The sequence below is a fragment of the Sceloporus occidentalis genome, unplaced genomic scaffold, assembly GCF_023333645.1.
Source record: "Sceloporus occidentalis isolate IW3139 unplaced genomic scaffold, rSceOcc1.0.p SCAF_7, whole genome shotgun sequence".
In the NCBI taxonomy this organism is placed as follows: Eukaryota; Metazoa; Chordata; class Lepidosauria; order Squamata; family Phrynosomatidae; genus Sceloporus; species Sceloporus occidentalis.
In genome coordinates, this window is record NW_028316987.1 from 13,439,619 (window position 1) to 13,458,262 (window position 18,644).

The window sequence follows — 18,644 nt, forward strand, 5'->3', positions numbered from 1 at the left end:
AAAATTTCAAATAGGCAGCCTTGACTTTCCATTTGTAAGCCGCTCTGAGAGCCTTTAGGGCGGGGTATAAATACCGTAAATAATAATATCTAAGGGACATCATTTTGCTATGCCATTGTATTTAATGGGACTTGAACATACACAGATTTTGTTATTCACAGAGGTTCCTGGAACCAAACCACAGCAGATAACAAGGGTCCACTGTACTTGCATCCTTTACACAATCCCTCCTCCCATGCATGTCATATACTTTTTTCCCTTCACAGTGCAGTGACTGTTGGGTTTCTGATCCTTTTTAAAAAGTGTATCCAGAGGTAGAGCACCAATTGAATCCTTGGCAAGAACAAAACCATGCACTATTGCAGATGCAACCATAGATGGAGCTGTGGGCTGGTTCCTTCTCTTTTTTGCCTTTCCTTCCAAGCATCCAGACTTGTCGACTCTTGTTTCCTCTCCTGGTTGAGGATGAACTCAGGCTGAAAGCAAAGAAGCAAGTAGGCAGCTCCCTTGGCAAGGTAAGTTCAGATCTTCACCTGGGGAGGTGTACTGAAATAGCCTGTACTGGCTCTCAGGTCAGTTTCTTAGGATACAGCATTTCAGAAAAGCAATATGGTTCTTCTGGATTTGCATTATCACCATTCATGACACATGCATCTCACATGTACTGTCATTTGAAAGGATTGGACTGCCACTGTGCATTTGCTCCAAGGAGCAACAATCAATCCTGACTGTTTAGTTAGGGTGCCCATATGATTTTAGAAAAGAGTTTTATGATACCTAAAAGATCACAGATTTGTTGTGGCACAAGTTTTCATGCTCTTGAGTCAATTTTGTCCAATGCAGGGGGAATGAAGAGGTGACAGATACAGATGGATACATGTTTGATAAAGAGGGGGCGAAAAGTTCTGGGGTGAAAGTAACATCAACTGTAACAAACTGCACCTGTGCCACTTGTCACTTCTATGGGATGTTTCTATGCAGACCCCAAATGTATACAACCTTAAAAATAATTTGTGGCACAGTGGCCGTGATTGGCAGCAATTAACTGTCTTATTTTTAATGCGTGCTTGCAGTGGACAAGGAGCTGGTCAAAGCAAAGAAAACAGCGATGCTGATAAAGTCCCATATTTGAATAATACATGCATTTCTAGATGTCTTGGTCTGATTCAGGGTGAAATAGGAGTAAACTGTGGGTGATATGGGTATGCTGCCTGAACTGTCATCACCGACTAGTTGACTAAGTTGGATAAACACACAGTTGCTGGTATCCTAGTAGTGACATGTGCCAGTGTAAGTTGCACTATGCATGTGAACTGAATTGTTTGGATAATGAGTAATGGCCACATCCATCTGATGTCAGCAGAGGCAGAGTTGCATATATGGATCATTCTGCATACAGAAATGCATTAAAGCAGGGGTAGGCAACCTTTTTGAGCCGGGGGCCGGGTTGCTGTCCCTCAGACAACTGGAGGGCCGAAGCCAAAAAATAAATAATTAAATAATTTTAAAAAGAATTAAAAAAATAAATAAACCGGGACAAATGTGGGACAAAATTTTCAAATGAAGGACACTTTTTAAAAAAAAAATGGAGGACACGCAAAAAAATTGCTGATTTTTTAAAAAATGTTCATATAAATGCATGTTTCGGAGGCTTCTATAGACAATTGCCCCCCTTGCCCGCCGCTTGCACCCCTTGCCCACCTCCTCCTGATAGGCCAAAGGCCCCATGCCCTCACGCGAGAGGCCAAAGGCTCCGGCAGCAATCGGTGGCAGGACCGGGCTGGGGCCGGTCCCAAGGCCTTGCCGGGCCGCATCCGGCCCACGGGCCGCAGGTTGCCTACCCCTGCATTAAAGTACACAGAGCAGCATGTGAATGCACATTGCCTTTGGGCAGTGTGCCTTGCAGTTGCAGAAATGCTTGTCAACCATGCACTTTGACCATAGGTCCGCACACACTGTCTTAGGGTAACATTCAGTGGAAGGGTTGTATAATGTACCTCCACCAGCAGATATTTACACAGGATTTTGGCCAGCATGAAAATATTATGATATAAGCCCATGGCACTGTTTACTGTTACAGTGAACCAGCCCCTAAATTGTTTTATTTATTAATCAAAGTCTTTATGCTGTTGTTGTTCAAACTGGCTCTGATTTATGGTGACATATGCTATCTTGAAATGATTTATTCAGAATAAGATTTCCATTACCTTCCACTGAGAGTCTGTGACTTGACCTTGGGGTCACTCAGTGGGTTTCCATGGATCACTGGAGATTTTAACCCTGCACTTCCAGACTTCTAGACCTCAAACCACTACATCATGCTGGCTTTTTATATGAATATAATAATATTTATATCCCACCCTAATATCTGAGCATCTCAGGGCAGCAAACAATAAAATTGACAAATAGTGGCGTTTATCACATGAGGATTTTTGCAGCTTGAATCCACTGTCACTCGTGGTCTAGGATGTGAATTCACATTAAAACGTGATGTTTTATCACACCTGGTTGCTTTCTATGGGGGGTTGTTCCGAGGCACTTCCGCAGTCAATCTAATCCAATCCTCAGTGACTGCTGTTTTTGGTGAATTTGGTAACAAGCCATCACTCTGATTTAGCCCCCAGTGACACCATGCGACCTGTTCCATCATCCCCTGCCTCTTCCATCACTCCAATCTAGCCCCCAGTGACGCCATGTGACCTGTCCCATCATCCCCTGCCTCTTTCATCACTCCGATCTAACCCCCAGTGACCCCATGCGACCTGTCCCACCATCCCCTGCCACTTCCATCACTCCGATCTAGCCCCCAGTGACCCCATGCGACCTGTCCCATCATGCCCTGCCTCTTCCGTCACGCCAATCTAGCACCCAGTGACCCCATGCGACCTGTCCCATCATCCCCTGCCTCTTCCATCACTCTGATCTAACCCCCAGTGACCCCATGCGACCTGTCCCATCATCCCCTGCCTCTTTCATCACTCCGATCTAACCCCCAGTGACCCCATGTGACCTGTCCCACCATCCCCTGCCTCTTTCATCATTCTGATCTAGCCCCCAGTGATCCCATGAGACCTGTCCCATCATCCCCTGCCTCCTTCTTCACCCTGATGAAGGATGACAGCTAAGGAGGGGGCAGGGAAGGATGACAGCATCCAGAACCCCACTGAGCATGCGCAAGGGTGCCGATTTGAATTGTTGAACCCTCAAAGTATGTTCCGGTGTGGTAATACAATGTGCACTCACCACACTTTGCTTGATTCCGCATCATGGGATTTGCTTGGAATCAAACTGACTCCGCTTCCTCCTCGATTCGGGAGGGCAACCAAGTGTGGTAAAACATCATGTTTTAACATTAATTTGCATTGCTAGAAAGGAGTGATTCCAGATCTGGTGTGAAAAACCATCACGTTTCGCGTTGCTAGAACAGGAGTGACTGAGGATCTAAGCTGCAAACCCCCCATGTGTGATAAGGCTCAGTGTTAGGAATTATTCATCTGGAACTGAGCTAGGAAATGTTAGGTTGTTATTGTTATTATTATTACTCCCAGAAATTCCCAGGTAATTTAGAAGGGGATTCTGGGAACTGTAATAAAAAGTATATTTCTCTAGTTCTGATGTTAAGGCACACCTGATCATTGCAGGGCCTCATGACCCTGCCCATGTCCCTTTTTCTCCAGCCTAATGGAATTGGCACACACCTGGGCTTCAGAAGAAACCTGGATACTGTCTTGAAGACCCTGCATGATATTCAGAAAAAATCCTTAGATACCCAGGAGTGTGTAATGTTGTGTCTTCATAAACATATCTGATTTTTTCCACCTCTCCTGACCTTAGATTCCTAGCTTCCTGTATCCGTCCTCTTCCCCCCACTGGCTAGAGGATGGGGAAGAGTTGTAAAGTGGTTGTCTGTGGGCAAGCATCGGTTGGGAAGACCTCCATCCTGGAGCAGCTTCTCTATGGGAATCATGTGGTTGGTGAGTGTGAGCCTCATAATTCCCTTCCCTTCTGAATGATCAAGAACAATCAAGTGAATATTTCTCCTTCAGAGAGCTGTTGTGAATTATAAAAACCTGGATGCTGTCTACTCAAGACCCTCTACTGCTTCATATTGCAGCAGCTGAGCTGCTCTGAATCTAAGAGGATAAGGGAGGAGAAGGTGCTTATTGGGATTACAGTTCCCAGAATATCCCAGACATCATGACTGGCTGGGGGGACTCTGGAAGTCTAAAAAAGTATGTTTTCCAAACTCTGGAAAGAACAATCTCAGTCTTGGGCCCCACATATTGCAGGGAACCATATGGAATGTCAGATTCTGGGAATTGTAGTTAGTCCAGAAAATTAAATTTCCTAAGCTGCAGAAGAAGCTAATTCAGCCTTAGCCCCACATGTCTTAAGAAGCTACTCTGGCACACACCTGGGCTTCAGAAGAAACCTGGATACTCCCTGGAAGACCCTGCATGATATTCAGAAAAAATCCTTAGGTACCCAGGATTCTGAAGGCTGCAGTACAAAAAAGCAAGTTTCCCTAATATTGGCCCCACATATTTCAGGGAGCAATGCTGAATGGGTGATTCTTGGAGTTGTAGTCCAAAAAAGTATGTTTTCCAGACTCTGGAAGAAACTATCTTTACTTTAGCCACTAATGTATCAGAGAGGTTCACTTCCTGCTGTGCCTCTACTCTAATTCTGCCTTAAAATGAGGCTGTTGTAGTGAGATGCAAGCAGGACACAAGGCAACATCAGTTGCTTTCAACCTGCATGGAATGGTAATTCTCCCTCTCTAGGTTCAGCATTCCAGACATCTTCTTTAAAATGGAATAAAGTGGGGGGAGTTTTGGAGTCTTACAGAGCAGACAGTGTGATTCTTGTAAACATAGTACATCACATTTCTGTCTTTCCAGAAAAACCCTTCCCAGCAAAGATGATCATTTTTGTCCTTGTAGAAGTGACTGGTCTCTCCTTTCTTGGCTTTTTGCAGGTTCAGAGATGATTGAAACCCAGGAGGACATCTATGTGGGCTCCATAGAGACTGACCGGGGGGTGCGGGAACAGGTGCGTTTCTATGATACTCGAGGCTTGAGAGATGGGCTGGAACTGCCCAAGCACTGCTTCTCCTGCACAGATGGCTATGTATTGGTTTACAGCATTGACAGCAAAGAATCCTTCAAGAGGGTGGAGATGCTGAAGAAAGAGATAGACAAGAGCAAGGATAAAAAGGAGGTAGGTGAACCATTTTCATGCATGTTTCCGATTTAGGTGTTGGCAGAGGATCCAATGTATGCACACAGAATTCCCTTGTGTTGCAGGAGGTTTGATGATATCTTCCAAGTCTTACTGACAGATCTGGCCTTGCATTAAGCCAAGGGAGGCATCTGACTCTGATGGCAGATGCCAGGGAGCACAGAGCAAGGTTTTGGAAGATAGATCTGTGTGTGCCACACAGACTGCCTTGCTACCCCCAGGTGTAGTGGAGGAAGTAGTCTGTCATCCATGCTGAAGTCAGATTCATCTGCCAGTCTAGTTGGCTTCTGTATGTGGAATGAAAGTAATGCCTCATGTCAGAGATGACAGCTTCTGAGCAACTGTGTTGAGGGTTAATGTTTCATGCTTGCTGGTGTTATCAGCCCCCTGCCTCTCTGAGACACCAGTAGGTACTGTTCCTAGTTCCCAGATTTGGGTTGTGACATCTCAGGGCCTAGGAGACATGCTCCTGATATGGCAAACTTAATGGGCACACTTGGACATTCGGATGCTCAATTACTCTGAACCAATTGCAGGCTGTGCCACTACTGTTTTGGGTACTTAGATGTGTTATTTCAGGATCAGAAATTATATTTAGGTAATTTTGGGAGGGGATATTTTAGCTCTGCCTAAATACCCTAAAGGCACCAGATCCCATCTGATTTCAGAAACTAAGCAGGGTCAGTCCTGGTTAGTACTTGGATGGGAGACTGTCAATGAATACCAGCTGCTGTAGACCACATTTCATAGAAAGGAATTCGAAAAACCACCTCTGAGCATGCCTTGCCTAAGAAAACCCTATGAAATTGATACGGTTACCATAAGTCAGTAGGCAACTTGAATGCATGTGCACATGCGTGTGTGCACATACACATTTTTGTTATTTCAGGATAGGGCCAAAATAGCATTAGAATGTTAGGTTACACTACTGGAGTCATATTTGGCAGCAAGTCCAGGGCTGCATTGACCTCTATCATTGGGCTGCATCTAGCCTCCAGTCCACATGATTCCCATTTCTGTCCCAGAGGTTCTGGACAGAGAATGTACAGGTGTATTTTGCACTACATCTCCCAGAATTCCAGCCAACATGGGCACTGTGGGTGGGGGTGCTACGATTTGTAGTCTACAAAGTAATATTTCCAAGTTCTGCTTTTAAAACCTAGCTTTCTTCCACTGTACTAACCCATTTTGAGTAGCTTGAGGGCACTGGTGGGAACATTTGTGGGCTTCATGCCACCATCAGCTGCTCTCTATGCAACCTTCTGAGTACCCACAAATCCCACCCTTTTTCTGTGATTACCTATGGGCTGGGTAGTGAAGAAAGTTTTTATCAAACACACTATCACCACTTCCGTTGCAAACAAGATGCCAGAGGGCAGGAGGTCTTAATTTTGTCCTCTGCCCAAGGCAGTAACATGTCTGAGGCCAACCCTATTCTATTATAAATAATCGGGGCATTTGGCGTTTTCATTAATATTTTTTCCTCTTTCTTTCTGGCTTTTCCCTTGAATCTGAGCAGGTCACCATTGTGGTCTTAGGCAACAAATGTGACCTCCAGGATCAGCGGCGTGTAGATCATGATGCAGTGCAGCACTGGGCTAAGGCAGAGAAAGTAAAGCTGTGGGAAATCTCGGTTGCTGACCGCCGGACCCTCATCGAGCCCTTTGTCTACCTGGCCAGCAAGATGACGCAGCCACAGAGCAAGTCTGCCTTCCCACTCAGCCGCAAGAACAAAAGCAGCGGTTCTGTGGATGGGTGAAACCTTCAGAAACTGTGCTTGCTATCTCTTGGAAAGGGATGCCCATGCAAGGCTGGTCATGAAGCAGAAACGTCTAACAGCTGATTATTGATATGGCACCATTTTCTTTCCTCCCTCTTTCTTTATGTCATTTTTTTAAAATAGAGAAAGTGCCAAGTCCACAGTGGTGGAAAGTCATTCATGATTTTTCCCTCTTAAAATTATTATTTGCCTAAACCATGCCCTGCATGTTTGAGTCCAGTGCAACGGGTGCCAATTTTGTGCTAAAAATTGGCACCTGCTTAAAAATGTGGCTTTTTAAGACAAGGCATTTTAATTCTCATTTTCCAGATCATATGCATTTTAAATTTGGAAACCTCTAGAGATACCATATAAGGTCCTTGATTTGGTTCCCAAAGGTCAGTGTGGTGGAATCTCTTCCCTGATCACATTTTGGTGGTGGTGGTCTTGTTTTAAATGCCTTCCTTCTCTTCTCTCCCCTCTTACTCTCTGCTGCATGAGATTCTGTGAGGTGAGCTGTGGCTGAAAAATCATGGGGGAAAGCAGAGGAAAGGAACTCTTTATTCAACTATAGGAGAACACCTGGCCAAGCTAAGTCAGAATGCTTCCCTATAGTTGGCACACTTGGTCAAGCTAGCATGTGCATCAGTTTTTGAGCTAGTGTAAGCCATTTTTTAAATAACTCTAATAAATGATTATGTTTATATCTTAAGAAGGGAACGGAAGACAGAGTCATAACTGGGAGGGAAACAAACAGTTAAATGACAGAAATACAGGTAAATGTCTTATCCCAGAAAAAGATTTTGAGCAAGCTATATTTAAAAACTATATCAGTTCATCAGGTGGATTTGATTTGGATGGGCTAACAAATGGCTTTTTCAGGTTTCTTCTCTGATTTGGATAACAAATGTGAACAAACTAGAACAGATTATTGGAGCAGCTTCTCGGTCAATAGAACAAGGCTCCAGTTTACCTGGGAGGAAACGCCATTAAGCATTATGGGACTGACTTTCCGTGACATCCAGAGGCTTATGCTTAGTAGCTCTTGAAACCCCTTTGTTGGAAATTTATGAACTGTTTAAGTGTACTGCTTATTTAGTACCAAGGTTGTATTGAATGCAAGAAGGTAGACAGACAGGTTACGATAGGAGTGAAAAGCTGTATGTTCGGTCCCTGTAAACAAATTAAAATATATTACATTTCCCTGACATCAGTGTGGAAATTATTATTTTCCTTAAGGTGTTTTTTTTAATCTTTCCCATTTTTTTTTTCATTTTTCACACTGGAAAGGACAAACTAAGGAAACAGTTTAAAGTGGACAGAGAACTGGTCAAAACATTAGCAGATACAACCTGTGTTGTCCAAGTTATCGTAACTTTCAAAATGATTGTAACAAATATATACCAAAGACAAAAATGTTAATGTTTAAATTTTGGAAAAAACATATGCATGCATATAGGTATATATATTAATTCCATTCCTTGATAACTTCCCTGTTCATGAGCATGTGTGATGGCTTTGAATGGGGATTAGAGAAGTTAATGGAGGATAAGGTTATCCGTTGCTACTAATCATGATGGCTGTATGCTATCTCTAGGAGCTAAGACCACATGGCTCATGGGAAAGATCTGTTATGTACATGTCCTGTTTGTGGGTTTCCCCTTCGCAATCTGGACTGTTTGATCAATTCAGAAAACAAAACTCTGAACCAGAGAGACCTTTGGGCTAAACCAGCAGGGCCCTATTTATCTCCTTATGCCTGTAATAGTTCAATGGTGAATGGAGTCGACAAATCTGTATATCCCCAGGAATGCTCTTTGTTTAAGTATTAGGGCTGTAAGCTTTGAATTCAACAAAAGGTAGTTGATTAGTGGGGGAGAGAATTAAGGGTTTAGTGCAGTGCAATCCTATAGGTGTCTATCTACCTATGTAAGCTCCACTGATCTTTTTCCAGCCCAGGTAAGTGAATATAGGAATACACAATTTATTTGTTGCAGCCCCTTTAGCTCTAGTGTGCAATCCTGTTAATCAGCATGTAGACATTTTAAAGTTTTCTGTTCTTCTACTTCAGGTGCATTCACATTGCAGAATCATAATATTTTGGTTACCCTTCACTTACAATGGCTCTGTCCAAAGGAATCCTGGGATCTGTAGTCTGGTGAGGGACCTAGAACTCTCTTCTAGAGGTAAAAGGTAAAGATAGTCTTTTGACCTGAATGTAGGGGGTGGCGCTCGTCTCCATTTCTAAGTCGAAGAGCCAACCTTGTCCAAGGACTGCTCTGGTGGTCATGTGGCCAATATGACTGCATAGAATGCTGTTACTTTCCCACTTAAGTGGTACCTACTTATCTATTTGCATTTGCATACTTTTGAACTGCTAGGTTGGCAGAAACTGGGACTTGCCTATCATGCAGCACTCAGGCCTTGAACCTTCCGCTCTTCCGACCATCAGAACTGGTGTCTTAACCAGTAAGCCACCACATCCTTTAAATAACAGCATTAGAGCTGTTTGCCAGAGAATTCTCTCACAAAACTACAGGCCCCAGCATTCCATAGGAGGAAGGCAGGACAAAGCACCTTGGCGCCATGCTAAATTTATCCTTAAGGTGCCATAGGGATCTGTACATTAATAGAAAAATAGGCTACAAAAACAGTTTAGGGCAGAGCCCTTTATTCTGATATATTTTTCTATATCCATGGAGGTGTTCTTTCACATAGGAGAACAATCCATGAGGCAATCCCAGCTCCTAAACATATACAATCCCAAGTGAGTTTGACTGCCCCGTTGTGTTTCTTTAGCCTAAACCTCCTCCCCTCCCCTCATAGTGAACCACTGGCTCAAGCTCCCTCTGCACATAGTAGGGGAAATGCTTCAATCTGGCCCTTTGCCAACTCAAAACAGGTAAACTGATAACAGGTAGGGCAAATGCCTGAGGTTGCTGATGAAGATCCATTGAAGAAATCCCAGAGCTTCTAAATGCATGTTGTTCAGGCTGCTCATCACACAGCTCCAGCCAAACCGTGGATAAGCTGAAATTTTGCTCAAACACTCCATCCCATCCCATCATCTAACAACAAACCAGATGAGCCGAGAAATGTTCCTCATCCACCCATATTCCATTTATTGATCAAATAACACAGTAGAGTGATTAAATTTGATTATCAAAATATTTTTACTTAAATCTCAACATTTTATATATAATATTATATATATATTTATATATATATAGTACATCAAAAATATACATTGAACCATCAGAGGGTGGAGTGGGGACAACATACTGGCCACGTCCCTACAGTCTTTCGAGTTTCCTTTCATTTTTTAAAAAGACTTAAACATTGTTGCACATCACTCCTTTTAAAAAAAATTTACATCGGGGCGGGCATGGTGGGGTAGGGGGGGCACATACTACTGAGAGCTATGGCCTAGGTGCCCTACCTACTACCTGGCGTATATCATATGCTATGTTCAAAGGCATTAATGCTTTGGATAAAAAGGAAAAGGACTACAGAGAACAGCATCCACACTGTGTTCCTAAAGCAGCCTCTTGCTATATTATTATTATTATTATTATTATTATTAGCAGAAGGAATGGCTTCAAGGGATTAAAGTGCCAGGTGTATCAAAACACCAGCGCCAGAGCGACAGTGGAGAACTGCCATCTCCAGGCCAAGAGTCAGCTGGACAGTCTTATGGCTTCACGCAATGGCAAATGATAACATACAAAGCTACAAGCACCACTGCTGAGGTTCAAGGTGTGCCCCATGTTTCCTGAGCCCACCACTGTGAGTGGCGCAGTGAAAAACAGAGGCAGGAGAAACAACAGGATGGGAATATGCTGGAATGATTTCCAACATGACGGAAAGGAAAGTGCGAGCAGAGGAGCAACTGGTTGGTGAGCTGCAACTCTACAATCTCTACAGAAAGAGAAACACACTGATGAGCTGTTGTCAGGTAAACCAGAACCAGAAGGAAGGGAAGCATGACAATAGGCCAACTGTGAAGTAAACCTTGAGAATTATACAGAAAGGAAAGCATGAATACTGGGCCATTGCAGAAGGACCTAGAGCACTCTTCCTTAGGAAAAGAAATAAGTATGTTCACATATGTGTATGTATGAAATATTCAAATCAGGGCAATCTGTGTCCCTCCAGATGTGGTCAGACTCTACCTCCAAACAACCTTAGCCAGCATAGCCAATAGTGAGGGATGATGCAAGCTGTAGCCCAACAACATCTGGAATGCCACAAACTGCCCACCACTGCTTAAGTCACAGGCCATAGATTTCTGGCTCACTTCATAGCTTAAATACTATAGAGCAAGTGCTGGATGCTTTGTAAGGTGTCTGTTACCAGAAGTATATGTTTCTCCAGTCATTTTGGGAGCCTAGCTTTACCGACAGCCCAACACAGGCAGTGCACATTTTTTAAAGCTTGAAAATAAATCCATGCAAACATCTGTAACTCTGCAGATTCTCTCTGTCTCTCTGATGAGCATCATGAGAGCACATCTTATTCTATGGTAAGTGTGTGTGAAGACACACTGGAAAGTTACAGCCAACTAAGGATTTCTGATCTGTGCCCCTGAATCATATATACTATTAAATACAAGTTTGTCATATGTCTGCTGGATCATTTTTTAAAAATAAATATGTATCTGTAAAACATTTTGTGTGTCTACTACAAACATAAAGTGTGAAGCAACCCCAGGGTGGAAGGGAAGAAAATACACACTTCTACCTATTAGTATCTCTAAAGGAGGAAGCACAGTGTAACGGAACACACAGTGTTAGGCCAAACTGCAAAAGGATTAAGGATTTACTCATGGAAGGAAGTGATGAATTCAGTTCTCCTCATTTTGTGATTTTACTGATTGTGTAATTGCTTAAACAAAGCAAAACCTCAGATCTCCAAATGAAGCAAAATTTCACAGACACAATTTTCTTTTAAGTTTTACAAAAAGGTTCCCTACAATCTTTACTGGGTGAGGGATAACTAATTAAAAAATATATGACGAATATACAAAATATAGATTTTATTTGTTATGGCAAATTCCCACAGCTCCAGAAATAGGTAGGACATCATAACAATAGCACATAGCACAGAGATCTATGGAGACCTTGCCCGAGTCATTAGCCTGCTTTTGTGGGTAGCAAATAGTAATTCTATCATCTGTACCAACTGTAACTCTAAGCTTTCCCCAGTTCAGTGGACCAAATTCTCTCCACAGAAATGTAGAAGTGGCTGCTGAATGCAACACAAAAAATGATCCAACCAAACTTTAGTCCAATGATGTATTTATCTGTCACACTCTTCAAGCTAAGATTTAGAACAAACTCTTCCCCGCTCAGAATGTAGTAATTCTCTCTGCTTTCTTACAGAACGCCAAATCTATTAGTATCACCAGCTGTAAAAGACCCACTGTGGAATCATGAGTCTATACTTATGTAAATCCCATTGACTCAGTGGGTCTACATTAAGTGGGATTGTCAATGGTATTCCAGCCAGAATCAGAGTCCTCTATCCCACATTCTATGTATTCTCTACTCTTTAATCCACATGGTAACTTTTTTTCTCTTCTCCTAGTTCTTTTGAGTGGGTTGAAACTGAATCCTTTTGCACTCTGGGTCAGCTCCTGAGAACCCAGTTGAAATAAGCTTCCTTTCTACTCTTGCATGAGCATTGCGTATACTTCACTGGTCCCAATTGTTTCGCATCTTGTTCATGAAAATCTGGACATTGTACTGATTTTTTCAAACCAAAGGATGCTTCAGTATTCTTGATAGGGATTAATCCTTGGATTAATCCTTGGGACCATATGCTGAAGCTAATGCTGGAAGCAGTGCATGATCCCAAGTTTGCTCCCCAGGATAATTTGCAATGTCTGTGGTCTGCTAAAGAGTTTCTCTTTGATTGCTAACTGCAGTAACAAATTAGAGCAAGCTCAGAATTAAATCAGTATCCCAGTTATTAAGTCAATCTCATAAATCCACAAAAGTGACTAAACCCTGTCCACACACCACACTCCAATTTACATCACTCTGGCCTGTTACAGACTGCCAAAATAAAGCTGCTTCGGGTCTCTTTGGAGGTATGCTATTTAAATGATGCATGGGTCCTAAGAGTCCAGAAGTCGCGCCAAAGCCATACTCCATTCCTAAGCACTGGAGTGCAGCTTTGGTGCAGCTTCCGGATTCATAGGATGCATGCATCATTTAAACAGCATACCTCCAAAGAGACCCGAAGCAGCTTTATTTTGGCAGTCTGTAACAGGCCTCTGCTTCTCTTCATATAACCTAACTGTAGCACTTTGACAGCCTCCACTCTAGATGGGTCAGAAGACTCAACTTTCTCCTCATTTACACATTTCCTTTCTGGTCACCTGATGGTGTGTTCCCCCCCTTTGCCATAGGTAAACCAGTGTGTTTATTCACAAGGATGGATAAAGTGCAATAATGTTTATTTCACCCTGCATATACAGATGGGCAGCCTTATAAATAGCAACTGGAATGGTAAAGTTTTACACCACACTTCAGATAGGACAATGCACAGTTTTGTTTTATCTTTCAAGCAGAAAGCTCATCCCTAGGGTAGTCACCCAGTCAAAGAAATCTTCCAAATTCATTAACATAGATAAAACATACCTTGTTGTTAGATGATATGCATGGCATGTGTCTCAGGATCAGACATAATCTTAGAAGAGGCATTCTCTCCTGCAAGAGTGTGGAGAATGCCTCTTCTAAAACGTTTGCTTCCCACAGTGCTTGCATTTTTAAAAAAGAACACATACCTTCTTCTCTCTGTGTATATAATCTTATGCCTCATTAATTGAAGCACTGGGCCTGTACACACAGGCCAAAATAAAGCTGCTTCAGCTCACTTTGGAAGTATGCTGTTTAAATGACAAACACATTTTAAGAGGCCAGAAGCTGTGCCAAAGCTATGCTCCAGTCTTTAGGACTGGAGCGTGTCTTTGGTACGGCCTTTGACCTCTTATGACACATGCATCATTTAAACAGCATACCTCTAAAGTGACCTGAAACAGCTTTATTTTGGCCTGTCTGAACAGGCCCTCCGTCTGATCTCAGTCAGAAAGGTTTTTTAGGGCTCATCTACACCATCTACACTGGCCAGAATACTTTGGGCTGCTCCTGGAGTCTTCTAGTGCTGAAGCTGTCCTGGATTTTCCTCATTACCTATGCACTAAATACTGATGCTGGACAGTTGTTTACATATGTGTTCCTGTTGTGTTGCCCAGCACCACCACTACAGGCACAAGGCACTCCCTTTGAGATCAGAAACAAGGTGACCAGCACAGATCAGCATTGTGGCCTTAGAGGGAGTAACTTGCACCAGTAGAAGCAGTGCTGGCCAGCATTGCGGGACAAGTATTTAAACAGCGACTTGGCATCACTACAGAGTGCTCTGGGGTTTCCTGCAAAATCTGGATTGAAAGGTAAATTATGTTCATCTGGTGTAAGGCAGGTAAAGGGCAAATCTGATGCGGAACTGGCCTTGCATTGTGAGCACAATGCTCATTCAAATCAGGGATTTGGTCCTGCATCGTGAAGACAGGTCACAAAGAAGGTGGTGGGAAACTGCTTCAATTGGCCTGTGTAGACATGCCTTTAGTTGACCTATCCATCTGATAATCTTAAAATTCAGTCCATTACTCATTTTAATGTGTGTGTATAGGGGGTAGGGTTTGTTATGCAGCCTTCCAGATGTTGTTTGATTGCAAGCCCCAGCAGTCCTAACCAACATAACCTATAGTGAAGAATGCTGGGAGCTGTAGTTCAACGACCTTGGCAAGTCCGCCCAGTTCCCACCCTTGTTTCAAAGGGATGTTGAACATCCTTGAAACAGTATTAAGATTTGATGGGGAAATGGATTAGCCTGCAATAACTCAAGATAGTTAAAAATAGGGTTTTGGACTGAATTCGATATTACAATCCTGTAGATTTGGGGCCCACTCACACTACACCGAGCTATGATTTTACCATAATTGCTGTGAGTGCATCATATGGAATCCTAGGATCTGTAGTTTAGGGAAGAGCATTTAGTATCTTCAGTCAGAGAGATCTAGGCCCTCAGCAAACTGAAAGCCACAGGATTCTACAGTATGGAACCATGGCAGTTAACAGCACCATAGTTTTGTAGTGTGAGTGGGCCCCTGGGTATTCCACATTTTCTTACAAAATTATAAAATTGCTCTTATTGCAACCTGTTATAATGTTTAATCTTTTACATCCAATAGTCCTCATCCCACTAAAATCAGTCACCAACGGGGTGGGAACTCTGAATAAAACTACCAGGGGGTAAGTCTTAATGTGACTTACATCTCAGCCAATGCACTCATGGTGCTTTAAGTCTTACTGAAACAAAGAGAAACAAAGTTAGTCAATACTCATGCTTTCAGCAGGACTTTGTAATAATTAATGCTGTCTGGATTCTGGAAAGATCAAGATTACTGTTTCTAGAAGAAATGCATGGCTATAATATACAGTGTAGAGCTACTACAAAGTTTCAGAAGCTGAGCTATCTTTTAACAAAAAGCAAGAGCAAGATTCTAGAGATGGCAGGGTAGGAAGAGAGAGAATATGAGAGTAGTATTTGAAAATTGCAGATGGCATCTGGATGATTCTACTTATCTTTCCTGGGCATTCACAGGCACTGTCTGCCAAACCTTATTATTTGCCACCCCTCTGTTTTTCTTTCTGCAACAAAATATTGGTAGCATAAAACACCAAACAAATTGCAAGTTCCAGAAATGAAAGCTACACAAAAACATGTGCATTCCAAATGGAACAACAAGCTAAGCAAACTAATGAACATTTGCATAATTCTGTCCAATTTCTGACTGGAGATTTTGTTGAGGGATGAGAAGAGGAGAAGCAGCCATAAAACTCCAAAATCAAGATATTGCAAGCCCAGCAGTTGTTGTCAATAGCCTCATGTTGCCACAAACTGAACAGAACCATCCCACTGTTCTTTGGCACAGCCCTCACTTCTCAGCATAAGAAATTCAACTTCTTTCAGGTTTGTTGCAGCTGTGAGCCTTCAAGTGATTTCCAGTACACCTTACTATTAAATTGTCTGGACAGTTTCTGGTAAAGCTTTGTAAAGAAACTATCCAGACAACTGAATTCGCAAGCCCTTGCAGGTTCTCCTGAAAACCAAATCCAGGGATTACAGCTGTAGAATTGAGGAAGTAGATTCAGGAGCAAATGGAAATTGGAAGGCGATCTAATGTATTCCTTGTGTGGAATACAACAAAATCCAAAATCCACAAAACAGTGATACCTTTAGTGGCCAAATAAGAAGGAGGTTGGATGAATAGTTTAAGTTGGCCCTGTAGTTGGCCCACCTAAAAAAAAAGCCTTTTAGTTGTCCCAATAGAGGTATCATTGTTTTGAGGATTTTGGAGTTTGTGGGATTTTGCTGCATGGTCAACATGTATGAAGGCTAGTGTGGGTTATTTGCTGAACTCTTTAGACATACATGATTCCCCTAGAGGGCAGTGCCTCTGCTGAATGCTTCTGTTCAACTGCCCTTCAGCACTAAAGAGTAAGCAGACAGCAAGAGATTCGTGATAGCATCCTACAGGTGAAGACAGCTGTAATAGTTAGAGTGGATTTTGAGGAGGGGGAGAAATGTTAATTTAGGGCCGCCTGGCATTCTCAATGCTGTTTTTGCACTCTCTAGTTCTTTGGACTGAACATTTTCTGACCAAAAATCCCCCCAAAGGAAAAAATAACAACCTTCTCCGAGGCTTCATTGCCTCTCCAGAAATCTCCAGGAGTGGCATCAAGATGTTGCACTCGCCCTTGCACTATTTAACCTTTTTTTAAATCAAAATTTTCAAAACCAGAAATGGACTTCTGGACACTGTTGGTTATTGGTTTGCAGTTTTGATAGTGTCATGGCCCCTAGCGGGCTCCAAAGTCAGAAAATTGGCTTCTGGACTTGCCATAGCTGCCCACCTCTGATTTAAAGAGAAGTCACAGCAAGGCTGTTCAGCTACAAAGAGAGTCCAGCTTTACAAGAAAAACAAATATTCTGTCAAACTGAATACAGTCAAACTCCCTCTCATGAATCTACCTTTAATTTTTTTGAAATCACATATATACTAAAAAGATCCAAGTAATATCTCAACAGCCATTGCAAAATTGATCTGATCTGAAACTTATATGTGGTGCACCTTGGTGATGTTATGGGTGCTAGCCAATTGACATAATCCTCAATCTGTTTCTGTAACCTATTTGGAGAACTGGTATGCTGCTCTCCCCATTCTTTAACCTACACATATGCACATAGCTTGGACATGGAGAGGACAATGTAGATTTGTTTTGAACACGGTGAGGATGCTTTCAAATTTTCCCTTTCTACAATAACCATGTTCATCCCATCCTCTCTGGAAACTGAAAAGAAGGGATGGGGACCTGTCACCATGCAGCTGTTGTTGATCTCCAGCTGGCATAGTTAATAGCCAGGTGTGATGGCTACTATTGGCCCACAGTATCTCCAGGGCCACATGTTTCCCATTCCAACTCAACAGACATCTCTGAACATCCCAACAGTTTAAAAAAAGGGGGGAGGAGAGATCAGACTTGTTTGCAGCTTCTTGTTGGATAGTAAAGTTGCCTTCTGAGCTTGAACTAGTGCCTCAGGTGCATGAAACCCCATGTTTCAAAAATTACACAAGTAGAGAAAGAATTTTTTTGTGTTCGCATTCTCCTAATGTGTGAAAGTTGAGACTGCACAAGATCTACACCCTGAGACCAAAAATAAGCTTGGTTTAGCAACCACAGTTCATTACAAAAGGGACTTGGATCTTCCTGCTGCATTGTACTCCACATGTCAGATCTCTCCCACTCTGCAACCAATAATGGTCCTCAGAGTCCACCATCAATGCAGACATCTCATGGTAAGACTGCCTGCTGTCACTTTGGCAAGTTGAACCAGCTAACACTTTTTGGCTGAGATCCTACAAAACTGAACACAGTATAAAAGTTCTGTGGGCATAACCCTGTTACAGACCCCCTCTTATCACCAGCACAACTATTTCACTGTTATACCCCCCCCATGACCATTCAGTGGGCAGAAGAGAGTGGAGCAAGGCAAAGATGCATTTGGCTATGTGCCCATAGCCAAACATGGAGTGATGACATAATCTACTGAGAGCTAGGATCCTCCAATGGTCTCAGTGGATAATATAATCATTCTGTGAAGTTTATCACATGGGATGGATCCCGTGCAGAAACGGGATTTAAAAATCTCAAAAACCCCCACAAAAGTGGGTTGAGTTTTAGACATGTCAGGATGATTAAGCAATAACGCAACATTAACCCTTACATCGTGTGAAAATCAACCCGCTTTTGTGGGCTTTGTCCACTTTCTGTTCGAGTTAACCCCTGACATAGTCTAAAATCTACCCACTTTTTTCCAGTTTCTGCACGGGATCCATTCTAGATTGTCAGACACTTTTCTGATGCGCCTTCCCACCCATCCCCTCTCTCCATCATCCACTGAATAGCCATGGATGCCTCTTGCCGTGAAACAGTGAATCCTGGGGCACTTTGGTCAGAGGAAAGAAGAGAATATCAACCTCTACAATGACAAAAAATTGAGACATACATAGGTG

General features: G+C 42.7%; 1 protein-coding gene across 1 annotated transcript; it reads left to right on the forward strand.

Annotated features, from left to right (window-relative positions):
- The first annotated feature begins 395 nt into the window (after window positions 1-395).
- On the forward strand, window positions 396-8,208 carry LOC149309219 (NF-kappa-B inhibitor-interacting Ras-like protein 2). Its single transcript, XM_089531202.1, has 4 exons — window positions 396-515; window positions 3,835-3,974; window positions 4,979-5,220; window positions 6,761-8,208. Exons 2-4 carry the CDS (start codon window positions 3,881-3,883, stop codon window positions 6,998-7,000), a joined length of 576 nt encoding a protein of 191 aa, XP_089387328.1. The 5' UTR covers window positions 396-515; window positions 3,835-3,880; the 3' UTR covers window positions 7,001-8,208.
- Window positions 8,209-18,644: the final 10,436 nt, after the last annotated feature.